Source organism: Hippoglossus stenolepis, chromosome 6, assembly GCF_022539355.2.
Source record: "Hippoglossus stenolepis isolate QCI-W04-F060 chromosome 6, HSTE1.2, whole genome shotgun sequence".
Classification (NCBI taxonomy): domain Eukaryota; kingdom Metazoa; phylum Chordata; class Actinopteri; order Pleuronectiformes; family Pleuronectidae; genus Hippoglossus; species Hippoglossus stenolepis.
Window position 1 is genome coordinate 8,559,541 of NC_061488.1, and position 26,603 is coordinate 8,586,143.

The window sequence follows — 26,603 nt, forward strand, 5'->3', positions numbered from 1 at the left end:
CCCGATTAAATAACTTCCAGAGGCTCCGCTTGCGAACAGGCAAGGCAGGCAACTGCTTGGGGCCCCAGGACATGAGGGGGCCCCTGAGGGCTGACAAACTTAACTCCACAAAAGTGTCTCATAAGGAAACCTCAGTAGGAAATCTCCAGTTAGGAGCTCCATGCCGTTCCTGTCTGAGCTACAGTTCTGTATCATTCTCAAAGTATTGTTATCCACCTGGAAGTGAAAAAAGAAAAAGAAACGAGATCATGAGGAAAAAAGAAAGCAAGACAGTGATAAGTGAAGCAGATAATGACAATAAATGATAACAGTATAACTGAATGCTGTCTTTAGCAATGACCAATGGGAGAGACACTTGAGCACTTATAATTATGTATATATATTTGTTATACTCTATATTGTTTTTATTTCAAGTTATTTATAATGTGTTATATATTATATCTATATTGGACCAACTTATGTCTGCTAATGTGAACACTGGCTCCTTTTTGGTTTTTATTGTTCTTTACATTAATATTTAGAAAATTAGAAGGTTTTGATGTTCGTTGCTTTTGTTTTTTGTTAAATGTACTGTGTGTGTGTGTGTGTGTGTGTGTGTGTGTGTGCGTGTGTGTGTGATGAGCATGGTCATGAGTTAAATCCCTCATCCTCCTCGGGTCTGGGCGGTGTCACCCTGTGTGGAGAACAGGGAACCAGCTGGAAGCTGCTCGTTCATTCATCCCCGCCACTGCTCCTCCAGCGCTAGCTAGCAGCCTCTCGCTCAGCTGGCCCCGACATCTGCTACAACAATGGCTCACTTGGAGCTTTAAAACCCGACTCTCCAAAATATGAACCTCCTCCTTTACTGTATGAACACGCAGGGAATCGGACAATCGTCAGTGGTGCAGCGGTCGTGGTGGTTTTGCTATAAGGTAAGAGCGGAGCAGCTATTAACAACAGCTCGGCTAGCTAATGCTAATAGTTGATTTTTATTTAAAGTGTCTCTAGCGTAAAGGACACGTGTGGTTGAATGTCTAACGAGGCTAACACCGCTGAGCTCAACGGACTTTGTGATTGTAGTCTGCTCATCTAATGATGAAACAACGTTAGCTTCGGTTAGCAGCTAACTATCGACCTTAGCTGCTAGTCAGCTGATCTAGTGTGGTGCTGATGCTGAGCTAGCCGAGCTGGCTAAGCTAATGGAGAAACTGGAGCATCCCAGTTAAGGCGAGTGATTGAAAAGCTTTTCCACCGGATGAATACAACAACACTTGGAGACATGTCACTGAGCCACATGAGGATTGTTGTTTATCATGTGAAGCTCAGTTTGAATTTCAAATTATGAAGATGACGTTGGTCTTTATTAAAATAATAAGAGAAGATGACAATCAAATAAATACATGAATAACACCAGTTAGTAGTTGTAGAGTTGTTTTTACACTATATTATACAGATGTTTCTGTTGTTTTGACCTGGGTTGTTTGATGAAAAGCCATTTGAGACATTTGTTGGCTTATCAAACTACAATATACTTTGTTATTTCATATCTTTACAAGAAAACAGCAGGTAAAACTCTTCTCGTCAACACTTAAAGTAAAATCCTCTATTCAGAAATCAGAAGCAGCATTTACGTGTTGAATCAATGGTTTATTATGCACCACAATGTAATTTTAAGCAAATGTGTTTCATATTATATATGTTAGCAACTGTAACTCCTCCCGTGGACATCTAGAAGGGAAGGTTGCTGTATAAACAGATAAAGGCCCAAAAGTAAATTTATAAAATGAAGCTGCACAAAATTGTCATTCACATTTATCATTCATCTACACTTGATTTATTTCATCAAGATCCATGAATAATCCTCTCGAGATCTGTGAAAATGTCCCCAAAGAAGGCTTGCAAAGATCTTGCATTGATAAAGAAAGCAATTTAAAAAATGTTCACGCCTTTGTTTTGATCCTTGCCGAAATTTACTGGGTTCATTTTTGTCCCGTGTCCCATCTTCTTACCACGTTTCGTGGAAATTTGCTCACGAGTTTGTGGGTTATCCTGCTGACAATCAAACAAAGCAGCACAACAAACAAACCCATGGAGAGGGGTGGAACTAATTATGTCTCCTCAGGACAAGTTTTAATTCTATTATAGTGTGATATAAATAATTTACAAAATCTTTACATGACTCTTAAAATGCTAATCAGGGAAACTTGAACTAAAGTAAGTAAACATGTACGTATTACAATGTTCTAAATTATATGTGTGTGTTTAATACTAAATTAATTAGCATAATGTATTGATTGTGTGTGCTTGTGTTTCTTCTGGAGGATCATGTGGTGGGCCTGGCCGTTCCTGCCTGCTCTGGTACTTCTCTCAGAGCTCTCTGTGGTGAGAGTCCAGACAGCGCCATGCCAGACCTGTCGAAAACTCACCGAAAGTTTCATTAAGGTACTGCAGTTAAAATAGTGAAGCATCAGTTAATCTATGTCTGTCTGTGCTAGTAATTTTTGGTATTTGATGCCCTAAAATGATTTCCCTCTTTTTAGGGTTTGGACGTAACAGCCAAAAAGAACTTTGGGGGTGGTAACACTGCTTGGGAAGAAGAGAAGCTGGCTAAGTATGCACGAAGGTAAGAGCAACATATATATACCTAATCCAAAAGGATTGTGAATTGGCAGTCGATGCCTGGTATCAAACATGCCAAAAAAAGATAGCCGATGATACAGATTGTCTCAGAAAATGATTTCATATTGTTACATAACCAATTCCCAACTTTCCTCTTTCTTTAATTTGTATTGCTGAATGCAGAATGGGATTCAGTCAGAAAGTCCTTCCCAGCACATATGGATAATATTTTGTAATGTGTGAATGACTACATTAGACAGTGTATTTTTAAATGTTACACTCCTTTGTGGCCGCAAAGCTCCTGCACCTGTTCTGTTTTCATATTCACCAACTGCATTACATCTCTTAATTGTTGCCTTCTTGTTTTAGTGAGACTCGACTGCTGGAGATTGTAGAAGCTGCTTGTGAGAAAACAGATTTTGAATGTAACCAGCTGCTGGAGCAGATAGAGGACCAGGTGGAGACGTGGTGGTTCCACAGGTACATGTATTGTTTGCATACTCGATTTGAATCTCCATTTCATTTCTTTCCTTTCACTCAGCCCAACATCATTTGCATGTTGGCTCATTTGCTGAGGAGCAGGTGAGGTTTAGTCGTCTGGTAGCCATTACTGGGAGCAGCTCAAGTTTTTCAGTGTGATTAAAGTGCTTGGTCTGGAATCAGGCTAGTATGTGGATCATGCATTGGAAAAACGACTTCATGTAAATAACAGTTAAATGAGATTTAGGTCTGGTTTTCATGGCCCAACAAAAATAACAAATATTTTGATGAACATGGATATAATATAAAGTTATTAAAGTAACTAAGCTCTATTTAAATAAGGCTGAATCCCACATTTTGTGAATCATATTGAGACAGTGTTGGTTTCAGCTGTGTAATTATGTTTTCTTAAGACGTATTACCTTGCCCCTGTTCTAACTCTATGTCTGACATGATGTGTGTGTCCTTTAGGCAGCAGGAGGCACCAGACCTGTTTGAGTGGCTGTGCATAGAGGAACTGAGACTCTGCTGTCCACCTGGGCACTTCGGGCCTGGCTGCAAAGGTGTGGAACACACAGACCACTCAGCACAAGCTACCTGATGTCCCGATATAAAATCTTACTGTGCCAGACCTTAATTTATTTATTTCTGTCCCATTTAAAACATTATTTACAATTCATCACACAGTCATATCAAATGTTTGTTATTACAATCATGCTCTTTCAAAGCGCTAGTGACCAGGGAACCACTAATGTCATGCTCATCCAATACAGAGTGTCCATCCAGCCCCGGTGGGGTGTGTGGTGGTCTCGGCCGCTGTGAGGGGGAGGGGACTCGACTGGGAGATGGAGAGTGCGTCTGTGATCCTGGATACTCAGGCAGTCTGTGCCAGGGCTGTGCTGATGGCTACTTCAGAGAGAGAAGCTCCAATGACAGCAAAGGAGCCTGTGCAGGTGCTTCAGATAAACCTTTCAATCATCAAGAAATCCTCAGCATGAACTTAATTATGTTTGAGTTCAGCTAAAATTTACGGTCTCATTATCTCCATATCTCTCATGGTCTGTAGCTTGTTACTACTCATGTAAGAAGTGCTCAGGGGTGCAGGACTACAAATGCCTCGACTGTAAACCGGGCTGGATCCTCCATGACAACAAGTGTGTGGGTGAGTGTGGCCTAAGAGTTCATTTAGTAACGTTTCATTGATTCTTTGCCAGTTTGTTGGCCATTGGTATTCTGACTATCCTTGTATGTCTCTTAGACACTGACGAGTGTGGTACGGAGCTGGCTCGATGTCCCTCTAACACGTACTGTCACAACACAGATGGATCGTATGAATGCAGAGGTACGTTCTCTTGTGTAGTTGCTGCGGTTTAAGTCACATTATAGGACTTGATGTCTAGTTCGGTATGCAATGTTGACCACTGTGATTTTTTTGCTCAATCCAGGCTGTGATCAGGCATGTGTGGGATGCATGGGAAGTGGTCCTGCCCGTTGTAAGAAATGTTCACGTGGCTACAGATTGAAAGGAGCCAAGTGTCTTGGTAAGCATCCACTACTTAGCCCATAAATTTGTTTACGATTTAACGCTTAGCCTTGGCCTGATGTACTTAAGCTGTGTTTCTTTGCTCCTTTGCACAGATATAGATGAATGTAATGAGCGTGCGATCGCGTGCCCAGGACTCAACGAGGCCTGTATCAACGAGGAGGGCTCCTTCCACTGTGACTGTGCTGATGGATTCATCAGAAGAGACAGCATTTGTGTCGAGAACAAGCCACCTGGTAAGAAGTCGTAGCAGTAAATATGCAGAAACGTAAAACATGGTGTGTTGCTGACAGCCTCTCAGATCTGTTTGCTAAATGTTCTTTTTGTGTCGCTCCTCAGCCGGCCCAGAGAAGGGACTGTTTGACGACATGACAGACGACGAGGTTCTTGTACTGCAGCAGATGTTCTTTGGGGTTGTGATCTGTGCCATCGCTACGCTCGCTGCTAAGGGTGATATGGTTTTCACGGCTATTTTCATTGGAGGTGTGGCTGCTATGGCCGGATACTGGTTGACAGAGAAGGGGGACTACATGCTGGACGGATTGCTGAAAGGACACTAGACTGTCTGTGGCCCCGATTTAATGAAAGGACCTTGGAATACCAGCCAATAAAAGTGAATATCACTCGACTGGGGCAGAAAATGATCACGACAATGCTTGCCTTTCAGGGATTTATTTTGGTTTTGGGAGTTACTTGAAAGGGCTTGGGGTAATATATGTTTATGAATAGGATAATGCAGGAACGTTAAGGCCAGGGAGCCATATATCTTGAAGAGGAACTAACAAGGCCACACTGCACTGATGTAAAGGAACTTAATCCCCTACCTCAACTTTGTTGGGAACAAGGTTGACATGAAGACCACCGCTGATTGTTCAAACCTAATATGCATTTGGATTTTCCATCTGGCCTCGATGTTGCTCGAGAAACGATGTCTTTCTTCCACACAATCGAAACCTCCAGTCATCATCCGCCGTCAAGCAGAGCTTTTCCCATAGTTTGAATGTTGCGTTAGTTTCGACAGTGCCGGGTCAATCTTTGCTATGGGCCTGCGGTTTAGATGAGGAAATCAGCCCAAAGAGAAAGCTCATTGAAACTCTGGGATGTTTCCATTATGAACCACTGGTTATTAATGTTCACAGAATGACTTTTTTTTAATTTCCTTACTTCCTGAAGGATTCTTTTCAGTAATACTGCATGACAACAGGAATTGAAATGAAAGGTACTACACTGTTTTAATTTGTCTCACTTTGGCATGAAAGTCTGACAGCTGCTGGATCACCAACATTACTGCTACTGACCACTTCTTAAGAGTTTGAAGGAATGTGCTTAGGTAAATACCAGCTCTAATCTTGATGATGTAAGCCATTTTCTGTTGCCTTTAATTTCGAAAGCAATATTTATTGGAATGATGTTTATTATATTTAGTTCTCGACATCTTCTCTGTGTGTATTTATGTGCATTTTAATGCAATTTTTAATTTATCCAGTTGTGATTCTAGCAGGTATTGTAGCATCATGTTAGAAAGCACCTGAGGCATCAATTCTCATCCATCCATCAAATGTATCTTTTCCAAGGGTGAAAACTTGTCCATACAGTCATTGTTCATTATAGATGTTTGCTTTATAAGAAAAGTCTGCAACCCTTCATGTCATTTTTAATCCCATTTTGTGAAGAACTGTATGCTCCTTGCATAAACAGCGTTCATTCAAGCGTATGGAATTTGTTTTCTTCAACAGCATGTTTTGTCATAAATTAAAGGAGATGCAAAAACTCTCAACAGTTGCTGGTCAAGTTGCATTGTGGGTAATGTAGGCATCAGGTTTAGACGAGGTTGAACGCATGGAATAAGAAAGACGATATCTCTGGTTCTGCTGCATTTTTTTAATACAAAGTCTGACAATGATACAGAAGCACCATTATAAATTGTGTCAGTTCTATGTTTAGATTTTTACCATACTCTAAAATAACTTAAAGTAAAATACAGTGACATTCTAATGCTGATTATAAAACCCTCCAAATGTCCCTTTAAGTTCCATCAGTGACTATCGCAGCACTGATTACATGCACTATGTACATTGTTATTTTTCAATTTCATCCGACACCCGTGCCGAACCAAGTCCTGCAGCAAAGCCTGAAGTCTGTTCCCCAGGATGTTGAGGTTCAACCTATTTCAGTGTTCCACTCCAGTTAATGGGGTTGAGGCGCAGCAGCTCTCTCTCCTTCAGGATCTCCTGGGAGCGTGTTAGTGCTCTGTCCCTCCAGCTCTGCTCCATTAGCTGCACACACACACAAGCACAAGAACACACACACACACAGCTGAGACAGGAAATACACCACAACTCACTCCCTTCATATGTTGTTGTATCCGGAGAGCAGCCAGCATGTTGGAGCTTTTTTCAGGACACTCTTGTGAGCGGCACAGAAACCCCAACAGTCTCCTTAAATTCAATCAAGCTGAACCAAATTTTACACACATAGATGTTATTCCCCTAAATGTGAAAGCATTAGCAGTGGATGTATGATGTATGAATGGAAGTGTACCTTCTTGTTCTCGTCTCTGAACACTGTCATTGCTCTGCTGTGCTGGATCCTTTGCTCTCTGTCACTGGACAGGGCGCGACGGTCCACTTCACATAAATACTCGGACTCCTTCACTTTACCGACCAGCTGCAGTTTCAGGGCCACACGTTTCTCCTCCATCTGCCTCTTTAACTGTTCTAGCAGCTCCCTCCTGTCAGAGGAAGACATACTCATCACTAAAGTGTATTTGCAGTATGTGATGTGATGCAGGACACGTTTAAAGGATAAAAAGACTCATCAACACAGCCTGTGAAGTGAAGGTATCCACACGTTCACCTGTATTCTTCTCTTTCACTGCTGCTTCCATAAAAGGGTTTTCTCCACACTTGATGATACCTGACACATCAATGACAAGACTTTAAACTCAGCTCCGCAAAGTCAAGATAGAATTAGCTCTGTGACTTTTATTCTTTTAGTGATTCTCAGTTAAACATCAGTCACAGTGATGCTGCCGAGCGCTCCTACCTGTGGTGCTCTCTTCTCTGCATGATCAGTGTCCTCTGGTGGTTGTGGTGGTGAACAGCGGGCGTCTCCAGACTGACGATGCGTTTATGGACCAACGGTGGATGTAGAGGGTTCAGTCTTGGCAAACTCTAGGGATCAGATATATAGACGTTTTGTTTCATCTTCCCATGAGTCAGTCCCACAATGAACAGACCGTCACTGAATCTCACCTGATTGCTTGTCCACAGTCGGGCAGAGTCTGAGATGATGGGAAATGTCTTGGGAGTGACCACCAGGCAGCGACTCTGCTGGACCGCAGCTATGTCATGACGAATACACACTGGTGTGGAAGCTAAGGCTGCTGTGGTAATGAAGATTGAAATAAACAGAGTCACAGCTTGTTAACCACCAACATTATTATAAACACCAAATAGAAAAGTTATCTTACGTAGTTTCATTTTGTTGTCCAGTGTTTCTCTTCTGTTCGTCCACCAGAGAAGTTCAGTCTTTGTTTCTTTGTCCTGCAGGATTAAATTTTCCTCCTAAAGTTGCAGGTCTGTTCACATTCGATCATAACACTGATCCGAATGACTGTACTGGCACAAGTTAGAGAATTAACCTTAATCTGCCTGTGCATTCACTGAGTGTTTAGCAGTGGCAACAGTTGCCTTGGGAATCAGGTTACCCCCCCGACCAAAAGAGAAAGCTGCTGTGTGGAGTCTAAGGTCAGTGCACACAACAAGAAAGATTATTACCCTGTGACAATGGAGTAACCAGAGACAGTAAGGAGACGTCTCCAGACCTCATCTACATGTTAACATGATACAGGACAACCAGTCAGAAGACTGATTTCTGTCATGAATCATTTCAACTTCTAAAACATTTTATTACAAACTGAGTAGTAAGTATATGATGATGTATGATATGTATGATATTTCTAGAGTGTTAATAATTATAAGATGATTCAGGTTAATCATAATACTATGAATATAATTACCCCCATACAGGCTCCGTCAGGACCTGGAGAACAGACATTGCCCCTAACTTTTGAAGAGACTGTTATGGACATTTTTAAGACTTTTGATTTGACTTTAAACTTTGTGTTTTGAACTGAAATGTTGATGTTGAATTTGAACTGGTAATCTTTTTGTGTTTAGACTTTGGTTTTGTATTTATACAACTTTGGCCTTGTTATTGTCCTTGTATCTGGTATTTGGATATACTGTATATCTCAGCTGTTTATACTTTGAGTTCATTATTTCCTGACTCACTGTGAAGCCCTTGTGTCAGTCTTTCTTTACTCCCTCTGGGTAACTGATGGTTACATGTTACCTCTGCATAAACTACACACATCCTCTCATCTTCTGGAGTGAACAACACTTTCTTTCTTTCAGCAACACTTCCTTTTTTTTCTGTTATGTTTCTCATCATACACAGATAACATTTCTTTCTCTAGATCTTTTGCACTACAATGTTTTCAGTGTGTTCTTCGTGAGGAGTTCAAGTTCCAGAGGCTTCAGCTCAACTGCTGCCCATACTGTCACAGAGCCATTGATGATCCAAACTGATCTGCTCAACACTACAGCACTGAATTAGTTTATTTAATGTTTACGCCGGTGTAGGAGCAGTTGGCCAAATAGAAAAACAACTAATACAAATGAAATATCTAAAATGGCATATCTTGTATGCACTGGTGAAAAACTGGGAAGCTCCAGGGGTGGCTAGCTTCAAAATTCACAGCAAACCTTGCCAGAACAGTGAGTTGTGAAGAGTTGGATATACATGCTGGTCTAAAACATTGATCATAACTTCTCTTTGAATATTAGAGCTGTATCTCCCTGTATTCCTTGTATCAGTGTTTACTGCAGGATGTTGAAGCCATGATGTGCTACCTCTGCTCCACCATCAACCCCCTGCTGAACAACCAGAGGAGTGTGTGCATCAACTGCAGGCAGCCTTTCATCTACTCAGCTTCATCATATGGTGACACACTGTGTGTAGCATTTGCCAGAGAGGACTCCCTTTGTTTCTAATGGATTCCTTCCCCTGGTTCAGTTCTACCTGGAGGAGGACAACAGCGATGAGGAGGCTGTCTGTCATATCAGCCTCAAGGTTTCTCACAGTAAAGCACACGGGCAAGATATGAACAATCTGTGATTATTTGTGTGACATAAATACACACAAAGTAATATATGATTCATGTGCTTTGATTGAATGATTAACTCCTCACTTTGCTGGTCTGGATTTTCTATTTTAGCTCGATTACCTTTTTTCTTGCTGTATGTTTTTTATTTCATTAATTTTCATTAATAAAACTTATTAGCTGTTGTTTTTGTTTTCATCTTTATTGTTAATATGTTATTTGCAAGTGTGGGAGCTACTTTTAAGAAGGAAACTTGCATTGTCAGAAGCGTGATGAAAGTAGAACTGGAGACAAGTGAGTGTCTATCTGCTTTGAACTCACTGGGGCTTGTGATCAGAGGGTGGTTTCTCTGAGCCCTCTGGGGGCAGAGTTTCTCAGTTCATTTCTTTATCCTGCAGTAGATTTTTCACCTTCCATCATTATTCGTGTGCACTCAAGCAGTTATTACTGTAGTTTCATCAGTTTATCGTATGTGATTTTTTTACCCTTTGTGCAGGTGCAACTATGAGGTTGTGCCGCAAAGAATTGTGGGGTGGTATTTTCTCCTTTCCTTTCTTAAAGGATGGTCAGAGGTTTCCTATGCTAAAGGAGATAAGTGAGGAAGCAATGAAGCTCCTTATCCTTTAAATAATTCGAACAGCTCTTATTATGTAGGCGAGCTGAAACATTTCCGGGTCATTTCTCTCAGTTAGGAAGGTTCCATAGCAAATGTGACTTTTTGAACACAGCCACTGTCCAAACATCACAAACACCTGCAGCACACAGACATGGAGTGTGTGTTACATACTGAAAACATCCATAAAGTGACCTGGAGACCAGCATAGTTCAGATTACGTTAACTGTTTTAATTTTTAAAACAGCCTCAAATATTCTTCATCATTCTCCAGTTTCACACACCAACTTGCCTCCTGCTCTCCTGGTGAATTTAGTGAGTAAAGTCTTACACATAATAAACTATGAAACAGATTTTGCTTTTTAAACACAGAAGGCCCTTCATGGAGCACTGATCATGTGAAAACATTCTATATACTTTTAGGTATATGGTCACAACAGCAAACATCTGTGATGAAATATAAAGTCAGCAGCGAAATAACATGTTGTGCGTAAGTAAAGCCTTTCTACTACCAGAAACACATGTCACATTGAAAATGTTGAAGGGGTTGAAGGTTATGTTGAGGGGTTTCATTTGATTGCAGGTGGACAAATGATGGTCAGTACCTTGCCCTTGGCATGATGAATGGAGTCGTGAGCGTACGAAACAAGAGGGCAAAGGAGAAGGTTAAGATAGAGCGTCCGGGAGGCTCCTCCTCTCCCATCTGGTCTGTAGCCTGGAACCCTTCGAAGTAAGTAGAATAATAGGTTGATACCATATCTCCAATAATTCATTAAATCTTATCCCCCACTCTGCAACACAACCTTTTCCATCATCTATGCACCTCACCAAGATTTACCTTATGATTCTGTAAAATTCCACTTTTAGTGAATAGCTCGTATGGGGCCAGCAGGTGGCAGTGGTCAACCAGGGAGCGGTGGGATTGGTCCAGTGACAGAGTCTCATGATGCTTTAGAGCCAAAGCCAGGAGCGATGTTAATGTTATTATTTAAGAGAGTAGCTCAGACAGGAAGATGAAGGATGATGAAGGGGCAGGGGTGAAGATGGCAGTGATGAGACACAATGACAAGATGCATCAGATATATTATTATCAATTAGCTACAGGAAATATGATTGGTCCTCAGGGTTTCTGTGTCTTGCTCACGGATGCTTTGAGAGCTTACATATTTCTGAGCACAAGGTCTTAGGTGGATAAGTACGTAGACTTTCTGTTTATAAAAATAATGGAAGTAAATCAAATAATTTGTCTTGGCATGCAAAATAACAATACATCTTTCCATTATTAGAGAGAGGAAAGGGCTTGATCTTATGTCATATGGGCCATATTAGTCATGTCAATAGGGAGGGTGGTGCTCTATGCTTTCATTAACATTTCATTATCTGAACAACCAAAGCCTCTTTAGTACAGTATGTTGACAATGAGTAATGACAACTGAAGTCATTTAGTTGTGTTTACACAGGGATGAGCACAATTACATCCTGTCTGTGGCAGACTGGGGTCAGAAGCTTTCCTTCTATCAGCTGAGTGGAAAACAGGTGAATATCACAAGTCTGCACAAAAATTGCTTCAATAGTGTATTTTATTCTAACGTAACAAACTCCTTACACTATCACTGCAGACTGTAAGGTGAGGGATTAGATGACTAATGGTCTCATTACATGGGGAATACAGATAGATAAACAATTTTTTTTAATGCTGTCAGTCCATCATATATGCTATCACTTGCTATAGCCACAAGAAACAAGTATTATTCAAGTCTTTCTATCCATCCCAAACACTAGAAACACTTACTGAGTTTAGATTTATGCTTCCTGTTGTAATAAGACTGTCGGAGTAGATTGAAACCATAACCGTACATTGGAAGTGATCCTGCTATGCTTTAATGGCCCCCTCACTGTCCCTCACTGTCTTACATTCCCTGTGGGCAGTAACATAATTATAGACAAATATGCACTGTTCTTTAAACTGCCATTATGCCTTAGGCTCATATATTATCATCGGCCTACTTATCTATGTAAGTGAACATTTTGTTTTGATTACAACACCAGGAATTGTTCACAGTGAAAGAAAATACTATGAATTGTCGGGCACTTTTTTGCTAGAGTGAGAAGAAACAGATGCACAGAGTTGTGGGACTCATATAATGTTGTTCAAATGTAACATTAATACAATAGAGCCTATTTAAACCAGAGGAAGACTTTCTTTTTGTCTATCTTTTCATCTTACACTCAAAGGGTTGGTTGAGTGTGCTGTGCAGTTTGATGTGTGTTGGCCCGGGCCCCAGTGCAATAAATTTACTTGATTTATTTTTGGTTTAATGTCCATATTCTCTTTCAGATTGGAAAAGACAGGACGCTCAACTATGACCCGTGTTGCGTCACCTACTCCTCTGAGGGCGAATACATAGTCATGGGTGGTTCTGATAAACAGGCCTCCCTCTATACTAAAGATGGAGTGCGACTCAGCACCATTGGCGAGCAGAATTCCTGGGTGTGGACGTGCCGGGTGAAGCCTGACTCCAACTTTGTGGTAGGTCTACAGCTTGTGGAGCCATATGTGTAGAGAAGTTATCCAACCCTTGAATAATAGTGTGTGTCATTGTGAGAGAGGAGGAAGGAGAATGTAATGAGTGACACTGATAAAGCTCAGATCTGACATTCAGGGTGCCAGTCTGCATTTGTTCTGATAACACAGCCCTTCTTTAGCTGCGCTGATACAAAGTTGATTTTACACTAACACCTTCACATATTCTCTTTTCACTACATTTGAGTGAAAGTGAGGAGGCATACAAGCGAGAATTGGTTGTTGGCAGATTGTCTCAGATCTTTGATGTTAATGCTTTTCCCACTGTCAGTCTTTTCTTAGAGGTGTTAATAGGATGTACTGTTACTTTATTTTCTCTTATGTAGGTGTTGGGCTGCCAGGATGGAACCATTGCCTGCTACCAACTTATCTCCAGTACAGTTTACGGCCTCTACAAGGATCTCTATGCTTATAGAGACAGCATGACCAATGTCATTGTCCAGCACCTCATCACAGAACAAAAAGGTACACTATAATAATAATAATAATAAAAATAAGAATATGAATGATAATAAACTAATGTGTACAATTAGACAAAAATAAACGAGAGTAAAAATTACAAGGACACAGATAATTATGGTCTCTATTTATATAGTGCTTTTTTGTGCTAGTCTTGTTAAACACTGTGCTTTACATTTATGTATCTATGTCAGTACCAGGAAATGTTATTTTAATGCCAGAGTAAATAATAAGCTGTATGTGTCTTGATGCATCATAGTTTGTAACGTGATAAAGTTTATAGAGGGAGAAAGTGTTCTGTGAACTAAGATTTTAGAATGTAAATATGAATTTCCTGTTATCAGCCAGTTGGGTCATAGCAACAGTCTTTTAATTGCCTTTTCGTAAGGGCAGACCGTCTGCTGTTTGTGGAGAGAATTTTGATGACAGAGTTAAAGAACCCTCATCCCACCTGACATGCCCACTCTCTCTTTCATCTCCTTTTTTTTACCCAGTGAGGATCAAATGCCAAGAGCTGGTGAAGAAGATCGCCATCTACAGAAACCTCCTCGCCATCCAGCTGCCTGAGAAGATCGTCATCTATGAGCTTTATTCAGATGACTCATCAGACATGCACTACTGCATCAAGGAGAACATTTGCACAGAGCCTAAATGCAACCTAATGGCAGTCTGCTCCGAGCACATCATCCTGTCTCAGGTTAGTCAGAGTAACGGAAACAATTTCCTTGATCATAAAAACTGTTCGTTTTAAGCACGAAGTTGAGTCAACAACCAGAGTCTGCTTGTGTTTTGGGTCTTTCCATCAGATGAATCGCTTTCTTACAGTTATGTTTGTCAGGCCAAGTTTACTACTCGCCAGAATGCCTCGAGAAAAACGATAACGAAATGAAATTGCTCTTTTTCCACATGTGTCTTCCTAGTTTGCCTTTGCTAACCCTCTTAAAAACAGATCAAATTAGACAATTGAATGAATGGGAACGTCCACAATCTGGGTGTCTCTTTGGTTCCTCTCTGCTTCTTGTCTCTGTGTGTTTGACAGAGGCTGCTAGGGAGGAGGAGCAGCTGTAACACACATGCTCATGTTTCATGATCACAGCTTTTAGACCATAAAAATGGGCTGTGCTCATATGGGCTGTGCATGTCTGTCAAATCAAATCGTTGTTTATCTCTGCAGCGTTGCTTTATGGCGTCGAACCACACTTTGCTCTGTTCTAAGATTTGTTAGACATTTACAAGTTTGTTTGAACATTTAGGGTTGAGACTGTGAAATGATGAAAACAGAATCATTTGGTCGTACAGAACCAGTCAGAGTTTCATGTGTATGTAGCTGTGATCTCACTTTCCCCCCATTTCGCTCTCATGCAGGAGAAGCGGCTCCAGTGTCTGTCCTTCACCAGTGTCAGGGAGAAAGAATGGGAGATGGAGTCCCTAATTGGCTACATCAAAGTTATCGGTGGTCCTCCAGGCAGAGAGGGTCTATTAGTTGGGCTGAAGAATGGAGCTGTGAGTATATTACACACATTAAGTACTTTAGATGACAGAAGATGACTTAGAAATGGATCACATGCTCACAAGCCTGCGGTCTAGGAATTTGAACATGAAACAGCTTTCTTCTGAAGAAGCTCTTTATAACGTTCTAGTAAACTAGCATTTCTACCAATGTTCTGTTGACCGATCTTGTTCTGCTGCTGCTTTTTGTAATGCAGATCCTGAAGATAGTTCTTGACGATCAGCTTCCCATCACGCTGCTGACGCTGTCAGCTTCAGTGCGTGGCCTGGACATGAGCGCCTACCGCAAAAAACTGGCTGTGGTGGACGAGCACAACACTCTGCTGGTCTACGACATCAACAGCAAAGAACTGCTTTTTCAGGTCAGCTGACAGAGCGTTACATGTATGACTGAGGAGCCTAACTTGGCTTGAAAAATGCTTGAATGTATTAAGTACAGTTACATATTTTTGTCCTGTGCTCTTGCCTGGTCTATGTTCCACAATCACATCTTGGCCATTTTCACCACGTCTCCTCTCTCTTCCCTGTAGGAGCCTAATGCTAACAGCGTTGCTTGGAACACCCAGTGTGAAGACATGTTGTGCTTCTCCGACAGTGGGTACCTTAATATCAAGGCCATTGATTTCCCAGTACAACAGCAGAAGATGCAGGGTTTTGTGGTTGGCTACAATGGCTCGAAGATCTTCTGCCTCCATGACAATTCTTTGTTAGAAGTGGAGGTACCTCAGGTGTGTAGTATGTTGTCAGCCTGTCCTAGTCTGAGGACAAAGACAGTGATACATGTGGTCATAATGTAGAAATGCCAGTGGCAGGTAAATATTTAATGTCATGGCATTTGCTTGTTCCACAAGAGAGAGCCCTGAGCATGTACACTGACCTGCGCATGTTTGAGTATGCCTCGGTGATGAGATCATAGATTGACAACAACGCACATGTACAGCATACCTTTGTATTAATACAGACAGAGAGACCTGGAAATGGAAAGCATTGCATGTTTTGAGGGCTGTAGAACATATGTTTTTCTTCATTATTTGCAGTTATGCCAAGTCGGGGCCCTGTGTTGTGTTCAAACGTCCCCCTTTACCATCTGTCTTTCATCTCCTCATATATCACTTCAATCTCCACATGCATCAACTGATCAGTGCACACACACTGTGCTTTTATACACGTATTACTGGTGAACACAACAATAACTTGCACACACAGCCACGGTTGGAAACGAAGCACAAATGGAGAGAAACAAGGCGACATGAGCACTTTGATGAGGGGGTCAGTTTGAGTTGAGACACATTCATGCTATATTATATTTAAATGTGGAGGAACACTTTGATCATCAGCATTACCATCACTTTGCTGGAGCAGTGGACAGATCCACAACTTGGTCTGAGCTTATATATCTGGTTGTATGTGTTTTTGAAGGGGCTGCTGTGTATTTATTTGTATAGTTTGTTTCAGAGGGAAGGTACATCGGAGGGAAAGGTGGAACCCTGATGATGTTTTTTGCTTTAACTGGACTTCTCCTGCTCTCCATCCCAGTTACCATTAGTGTTCTAATTGCGATAATAACTGTCGGCCTCGCTCACTTGTTTTCACTCCTAATGAGGTTTTTAAGTTCTCTTTGAAAGTGTGGTTTTCTGTTTTTTAGGAGTTTGTCAAAGAAATGGACACTGGGATCCTGACGACCAAGCCGGCAAACTGGGCTAAGAGCAGCGAGGAGCCTCGGGCTGCAGCAGAGATGTACCTGTCAGCTGGAGAGCATCTCAAAGCCATTGACATCATCGGCGAGCATGGCTGGGCAGACATGTAGGTGTCAATCACTGCGTGAAACTTTTTCGATCAGTCCTCTACTGGAACATACACTGTTATTCCTGTATAACCTTTTCTAACCTGAGATGTCCACCTGATGTCCAAATGAATCTGACCTAATCAGTACTGAAAGGTGCATTTGACATGCTCAGGGAAAGCTATGACAGCTATGATTACCTTTCTATTAAAAGCCCACATTAGACACTGCAGCTGAACACAGTCAGGACTCTTCAACCATCAGATTCAGATCTTGACCCTGACTGTTTTACATATTTTGGGGGGGTCATGACCAAAGTCTGATACTGCAGATCCCCATTTTGTGGAACATCTTCACATGTCCTCTCTCTGTGAACTCAATCCTCTCTCCACTCATCCAGGCTGATCGATATTGCTCGTAAGTTGAACAAGGCTGAGCACGAGCCACTGGGAAAATGTGCACTCTACTTCAAGAAGCTGAAGCACCACGGCTATGCCTCGGAGATCTATTCCAAGATGGGGGACTTGCAGGCTCTGATGCACCTGCATGTGGAAACCCGGCACTGGGAAGAGGTGAGACACGTTTAGCAACACAGCAGGAACAAAGGCTCAGGAAATCATGACTTATATATATAGCTTGTCCTGATCACACATAAATATAATGGGAACCACAGAGGACTGTGCTAAATTAACTGCTGTGGTACTCAGAAATATGTGTCATAAACCACAAAGTGAACCCACAAAGTGTCTGGGCTTTTTCAGTTTTCTCAGGGATTTCCAGAAAAGTAAAGTGAATTTGTTGAAGGAACCACATCGGAATGCAAACAGTAAGACAATACAGCTGGCTAGTTTCCTTATACCCTGACAAACTGAAACCATGCACAAGATCCAGAGCTAATCATCCAGCTTTGTGTTTCTCTGAATCCACAATGATTTTTAGAGCGAGAATCACAAACACTCTGCTGCACATATGGAAGCTATTCACAGCATGTACTCTTTGTTTTAAAACAAAAAGGACTTTGGGCTCAAAGGTCTGGGACACACACAAGCTCTTTCTCTCTTTTACTATTTTACTTGTGTGTGTTTCTTGGTTTGTCACAAGACTTTTAGTTCAATCAGCCATTATGAAAATATATGTCCACAGCTCCTTATCCCCTTTTTATTCAAACAGTACAGAGTTCAAGTTCAGTATCAAATCAACTTGACTCACACCCTTTTTTGTTCTTAACTAATACAAGTAGTTTCGATTGAAAGAAATGTGTGTTTCTCTGAATAATAATTGATAACTCGTTTGTCCCTTTGCTCCCATCTGCCCTTTCCTCAGGCCTTCTCACTGGTGGAGAATCACCCCCAGTTCACAAGTGACGTCTTTGTGCCTTATGCTGAGTGGTTGACTAAGAAAGGTCGTTTCGAGGGGGCACAGGAAGGTGAGTTTGCGTCACTATGGTCCTGTTCATACTTGGTATCATTTGTTGTTGTTCTTAATGGGTAAAGTTATCATTGTAAAGTTGCCGACAGTGTATTGATTCGCTCAGCCCCTCCTGACTCCAAGGAAATCCATTATTGTCCATCTCTGTCTAATCAGAAATTTGTCTTTGCTTACATGTGCAAAACGTGCTATGAAAGGTACACAGCAGGAACACAGCACGGCACAGACATATTTAAAATAAAAGATTACATAAAACACACCAACTAAATTAAATTTATTGATAAAAGGTGGGCTATGGCTACATCCACACTATATACAAAAACAGAGTCGCCTGTGTTCACTTTCTGATTGGTCACAACTCAACAACCAGCGGTGAAGGCAAAACATTTTTGAACACTTTTCCAGTTCCACCTCCTCGTTTGTCCAAGAAAAGAAATCCATGGTCATACTTTGACCATTCTTGCTCCCTGTTCGTAGTATTTTCTTAAAGTATGCAACTGGCTGCACAGACATGAGAATGGAATGGTCTTGCGCTGTGTATTTTCAGGTGTGATACAGAGGTTTTGTGGAAGGAGATTGTTTTATTTTTAAAATGCACCAAAGTTGGTTTGGATGTTTGATATATATGTTCACATTTCTTTAAATGTTTCAAGGACTCTTTCAATGAATGTGAACATGTATTGCCACAGGCAGTGTTAACATATGGAAGTGATAAAGCTCTGGCTGCTCTAGGCACATACATTTTTCACTACTTCCTTAAGATTCTCTGTATCCACTGTAAAACATGATCCGCTTTGCTGGAGCAGAGCACAACAGGGTCGGGCTAGTTGTTAACTGAGAGACATGCATGCATGCCTCTAATCACCAGTACTACAAGCAGCTCTGATGATGATTACCAACTGTAACCATAGTTATAATCATCTCATAGATTTATAATTATGATCTCAGCAGGCGTATTTCCTCTTCAACATAATCTCCCTCTGCCAGTCTCGACACAGATTACATGACTGAACAGGCCTGATTGTTCTGGAGCTCGTTCATGGTCATGCATTCTGCTGATTGTGTGTGTTTCAGTTTGGTGCTGATGCAGAATTGTCTAAGATTCTGTTTACTGTCCACCGCCGGCACTTCAATGACAACTCTACCAATGTATTTTTTTCGGGTTTCATATGAAGCTTATTTGTCCCAAAATGGGATTCTGAAACTCTGAGGATTCAGTTAGACTCTCTGTTGGACTTTTAATTTAATTTAACTCTTTTCTCCCTTTTCACATTTCCCATGGCTCCTGTTTGTATCTTTTAAAAGTTACCATGCTCCTAATTTCATCACTCTAATTGTTCTAATTGATTAATATGTTATTCACCACTGTAAATGAAAAACAGACATTCCAGAAAATGTTATAAACATCATTCAATAGATTTGATTGAGCAGATTTCTTTTGCGTCCTCACTATAACCCGTGGTGAGTTGTATTTGTTTGGGATCTTTACCTTTCTAACATTAACCAACAGCAGCTGAACGTGGTTTTTAGACTCCCTGAAGCTGCCTCTAATTACCCTTTGATAGGAACACGAAGAATAGCACTAATGTTTATTCAAGATTTAAAGTCAAATTGATTTGTTGTTTGAGGAGCCTCCCTGGAAAAGACTTATTTTAGTTGTGTGAAACAGTAGGAAAACTTGTATTCATTAAGTTCAAATCTTGATCTTGGTACATTGTGTGTGTTTGTTAAGTGACACTGCAGAATAGTCAAATCAAAGAGCACTTCCTTTTTCCTTTATCACCAAAAGAAATCACACACAAGTGAAAAAGTTAACCACTTAAAATCCACCACTGACAGTTTCTCGAGGTCAATAACAATAATAACAATAATAACAATCCATCTATCACCACTTTGATTCTGTCATTCTAGCATTTCACAAGGCGGGGCGACAGAACGAAGCTGTGAAAGTCCTGGAGCAGCTTACCCACAATGCAGTGGTGGAGAACAGGTTCAATGACGCTGGGTACTACTACTCGATGCTGTCTATGCAGTGTCTGGACATCGCCAGAGGTGAGAGATGTCCTCAATGCACCGATACACCATCTCCAACCACAATTCGTTTTAGTGTAAAACCTGATGTATTAATTGTTCTGTACTAATCATTTTGTTATTCCTGTGTTTGTTTGAAGCAGAAGATGAAGAGCAGAGGGATGAGATGCTGAAGAAGTTTGAGCATTTTCAGCATCTTGCTGAACTCCACCACGTCTATCGCTCTATTCAGCGTTACACGGTGAGAACATGATACTTTGTCAAACTTAATGTTGTATAGAGTCGACCGGACAAAACCCAGACGAGGGTTTGAAATCACAGGGCTGCCACTTGATTGAAACTGCTTCGCCCTGAAAATAGTGTCTACTATGCAGTTATATTTCTGTTTGGTTACAAAGACATTTCTGTTCTAGATTTTTTTCAAATTCACTACATTTCTGCCCAGTTTGAACTCAAATTCCTTCCGACCCCTGTGACTTTGACAAGAAGGAGGACTGGTTCTGCAAGATTATTTCAATCCAACAAAAGAGACTCAGGGAAAATTAAGATACGCACAGAGCTTGGTAAAAAGTGAAGGGTGTTAAGTTCAGCCGCAGAGCACTGAATAGGGATTTAATCAAAATGAATGACTTCAGTGCTGCCATTATTAGATTTTTTAAGGTTCTACTTAAAATCGGACTGACAAGAAATACAGTAGTTATGATAGATAAGCCCTTTATGTCACAGTAAAAACAGTTCACTTCCTGAAACCTCCCTGACCCCGATCACCATGGTAACTAGCTCCTTGATTGATCATGATGATGACCTCATCAATAGTCGTCGTCAAGCCCTAACCTACTTATAAACAAGCGAAGCCTGGTCATGAGCACTACATGGGGACCTGGCCAGTCTCAGTGTCCTCAGTATGTTGTTGCAGCTTTCTGCTCGGATCTGGTCACAGCCCCTGAAATACAGATGCATCGCTGTGATCCAGACCAGAGCAGGAAACTTTTATATCTCACTTTAACCCTCCTGGGCAGGCACAATCGATTTGAACCATCTACTGTTAGAATAAAGTGTTGTTAGTGATTAGTAGTGTGAGATACACTGAAGCGGTGCAAAGGGTCTGGCTGCTTTTGAAATATAAAGACATAAGGAGAAAAAGACAGATGGGGCTTTCTAGAAAAATATGTAAAACTAGGGCTACGTTGTAGCACTAACGGGCCCAAGCACAGGCATTTCGAAGCCTGTTGCGGTTAGTGGAGAGAGCGATCAATAGGGCCTCCCACCGTTCGGTGCTCGGGCCCTAATTAGTTGCTTTTAATTGATAAGTGGTTTTATATCATTATAGACAGTAAGATAGATGAAATATTGCTGCCAATTCAGATGTAAAGTAAACCCTCTATAATTACGATAATTGCTCCTATATATATGTTGATATGTATGTATATATGTGCTTTTTTCAAAGTTATAGATCGTGTGTGTGTGTTTTTGTGTTATAGATTCTGTCAGTACATTTCCATAGATATGTTCCCTGCACTAATAGTTTGTTTTAATGGTGTAGTTCATTTGTGCATCGCTCCAGAGAACGAAGTTGCCCTGTGAACTTCAGGAAGCCATAATGAAATGGGAGAAGTTAAAGCCTCCGGAGCCAGATGATCCCATGTGCTGCTGCGAGTGTGATATCTACCAGTATGGATGCTGCTGTGACTGTGAAGATCTGGACGAGGCCTTTAACAGGTTAGAAGAAGTATGACCTTTAATGAGACACAAAAACTAACTAACTAAAAAGTAACTAAAAGTACAAAAGTAACTAAAAGTACAAAAGTAACTAAAAATACAAAAGTAACTAAAAAGTAACTAAAAGTACGAAAGTAACTAAAAAGTAACTAAAAGTACGAAAGTAACTAAAAAGTAACTAAAAGTACAAAAGTAACTTCGATTGGAACAAATATGTCAGAGATACAGAACCTCATGTTTTGATGTCGTGTAATCAAACTTTGATGCCACGCCACGGTCACACCGTGTGACGAAAAATCGATCTTTGAGTTAGTTTTTATCTCCATCTTGTTTAAATGACACTCATCTCAATATGAAGTTGATCTGATGAAAGCCCTACGACAAGTTCGTCAAAGTAAAAATGTGAAAAATTGCCAAAATGGCCACTAAAGTCAAAATGGCGGGCTTCCTGTTTGGTCTAGCATATCTATCCAAGAGACTTATTTGTTTGTTATGAGAAGACACATGTCCCTAATGGTTTTTTGTACATGTCCGCAACTCGTGGTGCCGGGGCTGCACTTTAGGGGGCGCTAGTCAGTTATTTTGCCACGCCCATTCCTTAAAACCATCTGAATGTCTGCAGGGGTGGACTGTTGCTACACAAATGTAGTTTGAGGGAGATAGACCCATGAACACGGAAGTTACAGCAATTTCGTGTGTCACAGCGAGTCGATGAACTTTAACGCCACGCCATTAATATGGCGTTTGACGAAAAGTCACAGTAATCTTATGCCTACATTATCAATGTCTTGAGACCCTTTTGACATAGGTTTGACATGGCTGCGGTCAGTAGATGAGGAGGAATACTTCCAAGTGTAAGACATGCAAAAAACAAGACATTTCCTGTTGCCACCAGGGGGCGCTGTGTTTTTAAGTCATGATTTCTGTGTAGATGTCATCAGGCCGGGACTTTTGTCTTACATGTCTAGTTTGGACTCAATTCGACCAAATATGTCCGAGATACAGAACCTTGTTTGTCTTGTCATGATACACCTGGGCTACGATTTTTGTGAAGATCGGTTAAAGCTAACTGAGGGGCTTTTCCTTAGATGGCGCTGTTGAGCCATTTTTCCACGCCCATTTCAAATTACTCCAGAATACAATTACTTTTTGGGGTTTTGAATTCCCTGCAAACTTTGGTAACAATTTGAGCATGTCTAGGCCCTGAAAAAGCCTCAAATGGGAAATACAAATCCTTCGAAATACAATAGGGCCTCCCACCGTTCAGTGCTCGGGCCCTAATAACATTTTTCCTGTTTTATAATTTGTGCAAATCTCTTCAACTGTTTTCATCTTCAGGATGAGCCCTTCAGCTCCCACATGCCAGAGACGCTCTTCAACATCTGCAGGTTCCTCCTGAACAACCTCATCAAGGACAAACCACGAGGCATCTCTGAAGTGTATCCTTCCATATGAGGATGTAGTTCTAACACTGTAAAAGATCTTGAGCAAATATGTTTACAACATAGGACTGTGGAGCAAGTGGTGAAACAGAGATAGAGGAAGGGAGAAAACTGAAGAATTGGCACCACAGCGGAAACCATGCTGCTGCTGAGAGAAAGAAAATGGGTGATCATGAATTGGAGGATACGATGCCAGCAATCGGCTCATTCTCCGTTATTTGAACAAATGCTCTGATTACTGAACTCTGTGCATATGTGGGCTTACACAAACACACTAAACAATATACTTTGATTAAAAAAACACACACAATGCCACCCACATCCACACAGACAAATCCATGTAGTCTCTCACAGTGGTCTGAGGAAGGAAAGCCCAGCTTTTACGGAGGAAACCAGGCTGAGAATCTGGCCACACTCAAAGACTTTGAACTTAGATTTATAGACTTAGCTGATCTGCACTGGACTTAGTTTGAATAATTAAACACGCTGTCATTAAAAAGCTGCAGTAAACAATTGGAGGCCATGTATTTATTAACAGACCCGACCGGGGAACCGAACAGTGTGGGAGGTGTTGGAGAGCAGCTGATTGGAGTAGTGTTACGTTTTAGTGCCAGTGTAGAGCTGTTACAGCTGCAACTCATTGCCCTGTCATAGCCGCTCTCAGAGCTGCTTTCCTAACAAGCTCTTTCTATATAAATACAAGTAGAGAACAATTCCCTAAACCCCAAACAAAAAAAGAGACACACATGCTTGTGTAAGCACATGCAAACACAGAAAATCAGTGTTGCTGGTTTAGCGTGTTGTTCTCCTCATTGAGATTTTTCCACATAGAAAATAACTCGATATGAATTAGATATGGAAAAATGCATTTCCCTGTGCCAACCCTTCCTCCTCCGAAATTTTCCTTGACCTTATCATTAGTAGCATCTTGTATGCACTGGTGAAGCAGAGTGAAAAGCTGGGTGCATATAAACTTGCCAGGTATTGTTATGAGAAGCTCCAGGAGTTGTACATTCCCTCTCGCCTCCAGGACTCCATCGAGCTGGGCAGCCTCAAACTTCGCAGCAAACCCTGCAGGGACAGCGAGGTGAGCTGAAGAGTTGGATGTACACGTTGCTCTGAAACATTGCCCTTAAACTACTCTTTGAATATTAGAGCTGTTATCTCCCTGCATTCTTGTGTCAGTCAAAACTCTATGTGTTTATTGCAGGGTGTCTTTAACGCCATGATGTGCTACCGCTGCTCCACCGACAACCCCCTGCTGAACAAACAGGGGAGTGTGTGCAAAAACTGCAGGCAGCCTTTCATCTACTCAGCTTCTTCATATGGTCAGTGACATGTTAATATATATTATATATATATATATATATATATATATATATATATATATATATATATAAAATGTTTCTAATGAGTTTCTCTTTTGTGTACAGAGGTGCTGCCCCTGGTCCAGTTCTACCTGGAGGACAACATCACTGATGAGGAGGCTGCCCGACTTGTTGACATGGAGGTTCCTCACATGAAAGATGTGGACAATGGTATCCTTTGACCACTGCTGAAACATAAATACACACAAAGTAACAGATGATTCACGTGCCTTGTATGAACTCTGCTGGACCAGAGAGTGCGTATCTCGGCCCTGACACACTGCAGATCTGTTCAAAACGAAGCATGTGACTCTCATTTGCCTTGTGACAGTTCTAAGAAGCTGTTTAGTCTGCATTGGCCTGGATTCTGTGCTGGTGGGTAAGCTGTCGGAGCTAAGTCATCTTAGCTCTTGAGCTAATAGGGTTAGCGAGGCTCTCCTGTCTCATCTTAATGACACTAACCCTCTGAGAGCCGTAGCCACAGCCCCTAGTGCAGGGATTAACCTGCATTAGCCGGCAGACACTCAAGGGCACTGAGGTCTGCTCTGTTCTCCCAGAGCCACGACGTGACTGACAGGTACGACTGATTGACAGTTTGAACACTCTCACTCTGAGAAGAGTCTCTGAGGAATCATCTTGTCAGGAGATATCTCCTGTGTTGAAAATGTATAATTACAGAAAATATGTATAATACGAGTATAAAAATTATGATGTTGTATTGTGTGAAATGTTTGCTTGGGCTATTTGTTCTTTAACAACACCAATCAGAGCTGCAGCCTTTGAGGCTGGATGAGGCTGCAGATGAAGCAGAGGACGACCCATTCACTGCCAAAATGAGCTTTGAGGTAAGAAAGGACAGAACAGACGAGGTGATTAATATTCCACCAGCTGGACAAGGTGAACGGACGGGTCCATATTAAAACATGGATGTGTTTCTGTGTGTCCAAGCAGCAGGGGGGCTCGAACTTTGTCCCCATCAAGGTGAGTCGCTCAGCGCTGCGCTCCATGAGCAGGAGGGACGTCCTGATCAAACGCTGGCCCAGGCCGCTCAAATGGGAATACTTCTGCTCCCTGCTGCCAGATGTGAGCATCACCATGTGCCCCACCTGCTTCAAGGTGCAGTTTATGGTTTATGGTTTTAGATTTTTCTGTCATGTTGCTCAGTTCACATTTCCTTCTTCAGATCTTTTGTGCTATAGGGTCATTTTCTGTTTGTTTCCTCGTAGATGTTTCGTTGAGAGGATTATGAGTCTCTGGTGACTCAGCACAAGGGCTGCCCCTGCTGTCGCAGATCAGAGAATTAACCAGACGACGCTGCTGAAGTGATTCAATCATTTGTACAGAAAAACTAAACAAAAAATAAACAAAACAAGTTGACAGTTGAAAATAGTATCATGTCCTTCAACTCATAAAGTTCTCCAAGCAAGAAAGTAATGGAGACCCTAACTCTTCAAAAACACATGCTTGATTGTTAATTTAATTAATTAATTTCTCGAAAGGTTAAGAGCTTTGATATTTAGTCTGAAAACATCTTAAAGTTGGAGGAGAACCCGGCCAAACCAGTATTTGAACAGGGAACCCTCATGCTGTGGGGTGACAATGCACCCCAGTGCCATCCCATAATGTTAATCACCTATTTTTTGTATGCCTCTGCGCTGGTGACAGCCATTGGCCAGAGGCGTTATGTTTTTCAAGTTGTCCGTTTCATTCTTGTGAAGTAATGTCCCTTATATTTGGTACAAACTTTCACGTGGACTCAAGGATGAAGTGATTGGATTTTGGTGGTCAAAGGTCATTGTGTCCTCACAAAGCACAGTTTTTGCCTTGTGAACGTGATATCTCTGGAACACCTGGAGGGAGTCCTTTCACATTTAGCACAA

At 41.4% G+C, this 26,603-nt stretch overlaps 3 protein-coding genes across 3 annotated transcripts; 2 read left to right on the plus strand and 1 right to left on the minus strand.

Moving 5' to 3' along the window:
- Nucleotides 1-607: 607 nt before the first annotated feature.
- LOC118110453 (protein disulfide isomerase Creld1) lies at nt 608-6,398 on the plus strand. Its single transcript, XM_035158193.2, has 11 exons — nt 608-911; nt 2,301-2,421; nt 2,520-2,602; nt 2,968-3,078; nt 3,550-3,641; nt 3,852-4,031; nt 4,145-4,240; nt 4,337-4,420; nt 4,524-4,619; nt 4,717-4,857; nt 4,961-6,398. The coding sequence occupies exons 2-11, from the start codon at nt 2,305-2,307 to the stop codon at nt 5,179-5,181; spliced, it is 1,221 nt and encodes a 406-aa protein (XP_035014084.1). The 5' UTR covers nt 608-911; nt 2,301-2,304; the 3' UTR covers nt 5,182-6,398.
- Nucleotides 6,399-6,554: 156 nt separating this feature from the next.
- On the minus strand, nt 6,555-8,274 carry LOC118111392. Its single transcript, XM_035159953.1, has 6 exons — nt 8,094-8,274; nt 7,876-8,006; nt 7,667-7,794; nt 7,478-7,537; nt 7,163-7,352; nt 6,555-6,897 (listed from the first exon to the last, which is right to left on the minus strand). Exons 1-6 carry the CDS (start codon nt 8,101-8,103, stop codon nt 6,787-6,789), a joined length of 630 nt encoding a protein of 209 aa, XP_035015844.1. The 5' UTR covers nt 8,104-8,274; the 3' UTR covers nt 6,555-6,786.
- Nucleotides 8,275-11,003: 2,729 nt separating this feature from the next.
- On the plus strand, nt 11,004-26,027 carry LOC118110622 (intraflagellar transport protein 122 homolog). Its single transcript, XM_035158554.2, is given in 21 exon segments — nt 11,004-11,131; nt 11,862-11,937; nt 12,740-12,931; nt 13,312-13,450; nt 13,939-14,141; nt 14,810-14,947; nt 15,151-15,315; nt 15,484-15,681; nt 15,807-15,854; nt 16,599-16,756; nt 17,137-17,308; nt 18,060-18,162; nt 20,076-20,216; nt 20,339-20,436; nt 23,253-23,353; nt 24,278-24,443; nt 24,567-24,684; nt 24,790-24,894; nt 25,492-25,568; nt 25,675-25,839; nt 25,950-26,027. Coding segments are annotated over 21 exon segments (2,754 nt in total). The 5' UTR covers nt 11,004-11,018.
- The last annotated feature ends 576 nt before the right edge of the window (nt 26,028-26,603 follow it).

Coding starts and splice junctions, on each gene's coding strand:
- LOC118111392 (XM_035159953.1), bottom strand. Junction 7,795..7,875: donor GACTGTGGACAAGCAATCAG/GTGAGATTCAGT, acceptor TCTGATCCCTAG/AGTTTGCCAAGACTGAACCC. Junction 7,353..7,477: donor AGTGAAAGAGAAGAATACAG/GTGAACGTGTGG, acceptor TTCCTCTGACAG/GAGGGAGCTGCTAGAACAGT.
- LOC118110453 (XM_035158193.2), top strand. CDS start 2,305: ATGTGGTGGGCCTGGCCGTTCCTGCCTGCTCTGGTACTTCTCTCAGAG. Junction 3,079..3,549: donor GAGACGTGGTGGTTCCACAG/GTACATGTATTG, acceptor TGTGTCCTTTAG/GCAGCAGGAGGCACCAGACC. Junction 4,620..4,716: donor GAAAGGAGCCAAGTGTCTTG/GTAAGCATCCAC, acceptor TCCTTTGCACAG/ATATAGATGAATGTAATGAG.